General features: G+C 32.0%; 2 protein-coding genes across 2 annotated transcripts; both read left to right on the plus strand.

Annotated features, from left to right (window-relative positions):
* Nucleotides 1-1994: 1994 nt before the first annotated feature.
* LOC116129188 (F-box/LRR-repeat protein At4g14096-like) lies at nt 1995-2866 on the plus strand. Its single transcript, XM_031414965.1, has one exon. The coding sequence runs from the start codon at nt 2060-2062 to the stop codon at nt 2864-2866; it is 807 nt and encodes a 268-aa protein (XP_031270825.1). The 5' UTR covers nt 1995-2059.
* Nucleotide 2867: 1 nt separating this feature from the next.
* Nucleotides 2868-3552, plus strand: LOC116130122. Its single transcript, XM_031415909.1, has 2 exons — nt 2868-3077; nt 3160-3552. The coding sequence occupies exons 1-2, from the start codon at nt 2985-2987 to the stop codon at nt 3466-3468; spliced, it is 402 nt and encodes a 133-aa protein (XP_031271769.1). The 5' UTR covers nt 2868-2984; the 3' UTR covers nt 3469-3552.
* The last annotated feature ends 2448 nt before the right edge of the window (nt 3553-6000 follow it).

A 6000-nucleotide genomic window follows, 5' to 3' on the forward strand; every position in this document is an offset into this window, starting at 1 on the left:
AAAATCTTTGGTGTGCTTTACTTTATAATCTTTTATGCTTGATATTGTGTTAATGTTGAATAACCATTCCTCCAAGCATTAACGAACACAATTAGCCTATTCTTCAAATGTTTAATGCACAAAGTTCTGTGGAACAGGGAGTTGTTTGCAATTGTTGTACTTAATTTCGACTATGTATTGACTTAGAACGTGTTTGCTATAGTGAATTTGCTTAATTTAGACTTAGTCTCATGGATGTAGGCTAAAATGATTTTTAGCTTGTAAAAATCTCTCATGTGCTTTACATTATGCCCCGGTTTGTTTCACTCTTTTGAATCATTTTTTTTTTTTTTTTTTTGTTATCCTATTTGGATTAAAAAACATAATATGTGTTTGTTTACTTATTGAGATTATTATTTTGAAAATTAATCCGAATGAAATAAGATTTTTTCTATTGAAAATAAAAATAGGGGGTATTTGTTTTCTATTATCATATTCTATTCAACTCAAATCATTTTTCCAACTCTATTCAACTAAAAACAATTACCTTTCACTCCTCCCAATCTGAAAATTCATCCACCCAAGACCACTGCCGACTGCCAGCAACCACCAGTCGTCGTCGCCGCCGCCAAAACGACACATGACCGACTAGATCTTGCTGATCATGCGTTGATTTAGCTGTTTCTTACTAGAGATCTGATCATTGTTAGTCAGATTTTGGCCAAATCCAATCGTTAACAACGGCCAAATTTTTGCCATCGTTAATTACCAGATTTTGACCGTAGATTTGGTCGTTTCTAGCCAGATCCATGGTGGATTTGGTTGGAAAAGGCCAGATTGATGCACGACCGACCAAATTCAATCGATTGTGCCCCATTTTGACGAATGTCGGCTGTCGTTAGTTTGGGTGGATAGAGGTGTTTTTGTTAATTTTTAAATTTTTATTGTGGGGGTGTTTAGCTAAATTAACAAATGGAGGGAGCTAAAATAATCTAAATATTTTTATAAAATATTTTCAAACACTAATATAATTTTAAGATATTATATCAACCGCATTTTGAGAATCTTATCATATTCAATTTAATTCAACTCAACTCAACTTAAATAGTTTTTTAAAATTACAGTTTTCAAAAAATCTACCAAACAGGCTATCTTTTATGCTTGATAGTGTGTTGATGTTGAATGACCATTCCTCCAAACATTAACAAACACAATCAACTAATTCCGCAAATGTTTAATGAACACATTTAAATAAACTTTTGCAACATTTTAGTGGTGTATATTATGTTGGCTTAATTTGATTCTCAATCAATAATTATTTTTCTTTACTATTTTTATGTGAAGAGAATTATAATTTAGGTTTTCTTAATCTAATATTTTATATCAAAATTAATTGACACATCGATTTACACATCTAATATTATTCATATGATGAAAGGAACAAAATGTCATTTATTGAAAAGTGAAGGTGTGAATTGCCACAGTTTGGAGTCTGTTGGTGATTGTAACTTTTGAATTGCTTTTACAAGGCTTCTACAAGCGACGTGGTTTCTATTTAAGTTTTGTTGGGGGAATCGAAGGGAATAGCTTGACATTTCTTCTTCTTCCACTAAGGTACGCTTCATTCTTATTCACATTTGTTAATATCTGAGTTATGTTTGGTGGATATTTGGTTTTCTCTTTTAGATATGCTTCAGCAATAACAAATTGAGGGTTATCGAATTTAAATTCTTTGTAATTTAGATCAAAGACTTGGGTATTTTATATAGTGATGAAATTGTGAAATAATATGTTACTGTTAGTAGTAGAAGAACTCTAATTAGTACCATCTTCTTAATGAATTATTTAATTCAGGGTGAGAAAATTGTGCAGATGGGCGCTCTAAATCCACCATCTATTTCCAAAACCCAGAAAGTTTTCATTGGAGAAGATCTAATCAGCAAATTACCTGACCATATCCTCCTTTACATTCTTTCTGCCAATCAAAGATGTTTTAATAACTTCTGTGTTGTCAACGAGATGGAGATACCTTTGGACCTCTATTTCTAACATTGATTTTGATCAGTATAGTGCTGGGTACATGTCGGGGATGAAGGAAAACATTGAGACTAGCTTCTTGGATTCCATGGAACGAGTACTTAAGGATCATGATCCCACATGTATACGAAAACTTAGTTTGGTGGCAAGGTGTATGGGTATCAGTTCATCTCGTATTAATTCTTGGGTATCTTTAGCATTAAGTCGTGAGGTTCAAGAGCTCCATCTCGATATATCTTCTGAAACACCCTTTGTGTGGCCCAATGGTCTTTTCACTGCTGAATCACTTAGAATACTGAAATTACGGATATATTCAATTTTCAATGTTCCTAGTTTCGTACACTTTTCCAACCTTAAGACCTTACACCTTAGAGAACTAGCATTTCCGGTTGATGAATCCACCAATCAATTTTTCGCTGGTTGTACAGTTTTACAAGAGCTGGTTTTATTGAACTGTGCATGGAAGCATTCTAAGAGAGTCACCCTTTCAATTCCCACTCTAAGGGAATTTAAGTTTTTGGAAGATAGCTATTACTCGGACTATAATCTTGTCCTTGATTGTGTGGTCATGATTTATGCTGAAAATCTTATGTCACTTGATGTCAAGGGTTATTTGACTGTGGAAGTCTCTCTGTGTAACTTAGCTTCACTAGTCAATGCGCGTATTAATGTGTTAGACTGTGGCATGGAGAAAGACAATGGTACTCAACGAGCTTTCAAATTAATAAATGGAATTCGCAATGTAAAATCTCTTGCTTTGTCGGGTGTTACTATTGAGGTAAATCACCATTTCTTGAACAACTATTTGTTGAACCTTTTGTTGTTTATTATGTTCAATTCTTTAATCTGACCTTTCATTCTTGAGATTAATTCTTTTCTTTTCATTTGTTCTGAAGTTTTTGGCTGATAGAAATGATCTAAAACTTCAAGCTGGTCTGCCTGTTTTTCACAACTTGACTCATTTGAAGATGAATGCAGAGTTCTTGTGTGAAGATGGAAGTTATATGTTTAAATATTTTCTTCAAAAATCACCTAATGTAGAATTTCTTGATGTTTGGCAGGTAAGTATGAATTTTCCAATACGTGGTCTTTTTATATTGGTTTTCTCTTACCTTAAATAAATAATAATTGATTTTTTTGAAGGAATTTTACTTTGCTGTGAATGACTGGGTAATGCATGTTGCACCATTGTATTTGAAACGTTTCCTCAAAACTGCCAGTATTAAATGTTGGGTGGACGGAGACTTGAAAAATTTAAGATATTTATTTGAGAATGCGGACTCAATGGAGAGGGTTACAATCTTTTGTCCTAATGAGTTGGAGGAATATTTGAAGATGAAGAAGGAGATCAACTATCAATTACAAGTAATTGGCAAAGGAACAAGGAATGTTGAAATTGAGTTTCGTGAGGGGTGGGATGGTAATTCAGAAGTTGTTAGTATTATAATTTGATTATAATATGATCAGGGATTTAATATTTTGTTATGTTTAAGGCAATTGATAGACTACATTTGGTGTATCTTAGTTGCATGGTTCTTGGAATTAATATATTTGTGTTTTTGCAAATTTTCTTCTGTTGGTTAAAGCTATTAGTTAATCATTTTAAATCTTTCATAGACTAAACCCCTGAAGCATGCTGAAATATAGAATTGTTGATTTATTCAAATGGATCAACCAAAACAAAATATTAAATGAAAATTGAAGATTTGCTGAGTCAACTAGTTTAGAAAGTACCTTTGATTTCTTTATTTACTAGAATGAGTTGTAAATATATTTGTCTTTGTTCCACGAGTACTTTGACTAAATGGTATGGTTAGGACCTATCGGGTCATGCCCTCTACATGGATGCTGAGATCTGTTACCCGGTTCATTAACAAGTTCGACTCACCTTGGACTTCTGGTTTATCTACCAAAGTGTGTCACCGAAGCTTACCATTCACTCCAAGTTTCAGGAGAATGTGGCAACTGTAGAATGTCCCTTGCTCCTAGCTTGTATGATCCGAGGACAAGACCTAGGGAGCCCAAAAGGTTGACTCATGTGATTCGGTATAGATTATATGTTGATCATGTGGCGGGTTGCAGTTGGCCTAATTAATTTGAATTTTTCTGGGTTTTCTTCCACCTGGATATTGGATGATTTGGGTAGTGATTATAGAGACGACGAAGTCGATGGCAATGCTACTGATGTTTAAATCTGTAATGGAGAATTTGGTCAACATGCATGAAGAGATTGATTCATAGAAATTGCAGGTAAAATTGTATGAAGACTATAATGTATAAAGACTATAAAGTAAAATTATAGTGATTTCTTCTGGGTTTATTTTTTGAAACTCTTTTATATTTCATGTATAATGGTAGAGGGAAAGACATTTGATAAGTGACATCTTCTAAAAGTCTTTATACTTTATAGTCTTCATACAATTTTAGAAATGAGATCTTTATTTTTCATTTCTTTATTTTGGGATTCATTATAAGCTATATAAGAGGTAAGCTATTTTCTTCAATTTTTAACCCGTTAAACAAATTAGAAATAGATTTAGGGTTAGGTTTTGTATTTAAGCATATAATAGTTTGAAATAAAAGTTTATTTTTTCTTTTATATAGTAATGTAATTCCATTCCATCCTTCAACAAAGCGAGAGGGTCATATGAGATAAAAGGGATTTTAAAAGGGTTTATTTTCCAATAAATATAGGGTTTCTGATTTAGATATGACACTTGGGTATTTTGATTGGAGAAAATGCAGTTAACACAGAAGATATAATCAGCAACTTACCTTACAATATCCTCCTTCACATTATTTCTTCTCTGCCAACTTGTGTATTGTGAACAAGGGCTTCTTCAATTATGTGGAAAGATTACTCTGCTTTCACGAGCGTTCATATATTCGAAGATGAGTGTTAGTTTATGGGTAGCTGCTGCAGTACATCATAAGAACTTATTAGCTTTTTCCCCTCTAAATCACTCAGCATAAAATAATTACTTCGTTCTTACCTTTCAAGAGCAGGTGTACTTTGTATTGAGGATATTTTATGCGCTCATTCATTCAAATTTAATTTTTGTTACCTTGATACATCAAGAGATTCCAGATTAGACGATTTATGAAGAAAATATGTCAACACTAAACTTTCATCACAACTCAATGTCTGTTCCACCTCCAAATAAATCAAGTTGTGAAAGATAGGCAGACGAGTTTCTAGATTATCTTCTTTTTGAGAAAAACTTTGAAAATAAGAAAGAAAAATTCAATCTCACAATTATGTCTCCCCATAGAATTAAATATAATAGATAACAAAAGGCCATCCCATCTACGAATAATTGATAAAGAAAAATAATTTACGAAACCTGGAGAGTATCACGATATAAAATAAGAGATTTAACTCTGTGAATTCCATTAATTAGTTTCAGGACTCTTGGGATGCGGTCCTCTATCATATCGTAAAAGTCTTGAACGTTAATATGTGCATCGGCCATGGGCAGAGCTATTCTTTGGCCTGAGATGGCCATGACCACCCCTTAGTCCTGACCAAAGAATAATTCCTTATTTTGAGTAAAAGTATTATATATAATAAGTAAAAGAATAATTTTATTGGCCACCCCACCATATTAACACCTAATGAAATATGTTCTAAAAATTAGTGTAAAAATATTAAGTTAGGTTCTTATTTATTTTATATTTTTATATTTTATTGATTTAATTCTTGTATTCTTTATAAGTTTTTTATATTTTATAAAATGTCTTACCATTTTTTGTCTCTCTTTATTTTTTTCTTTTTGATATATCCTTTTGATTAGTAAAACACTTGAAATAATTAACAATAAATTAATTAGTGTGTCATCAATAATGTAATTAATTATGCAAATTAGATTAAATTTTAACTGCCTGAAATACAAAAATAATAAAAATTTAATAACAATTTTTTTTTTTAATCTTTTCTCTCAAAGTTAATTTGTATTTGTTTAATAGAAGTTTCTACCATGATAC

Source organism: Pistacia vera, unplaced genomic scaffold (genome assembly GCF_008641045.1).
Source record: "Pistacia vera cultivar Batoury unplaced genomic scaffold, PisVer_v2 Contig100, whole genome shotgun sequence".
In the NCBI taxonomy this organism is placed as follows: domain Eukaryota; kingdom Viridiplantae; phylum Streptophyta; class Magnoliopsida; order Sapindales; family Anacardiaceae; genus Pistacia; species Pistacia vera.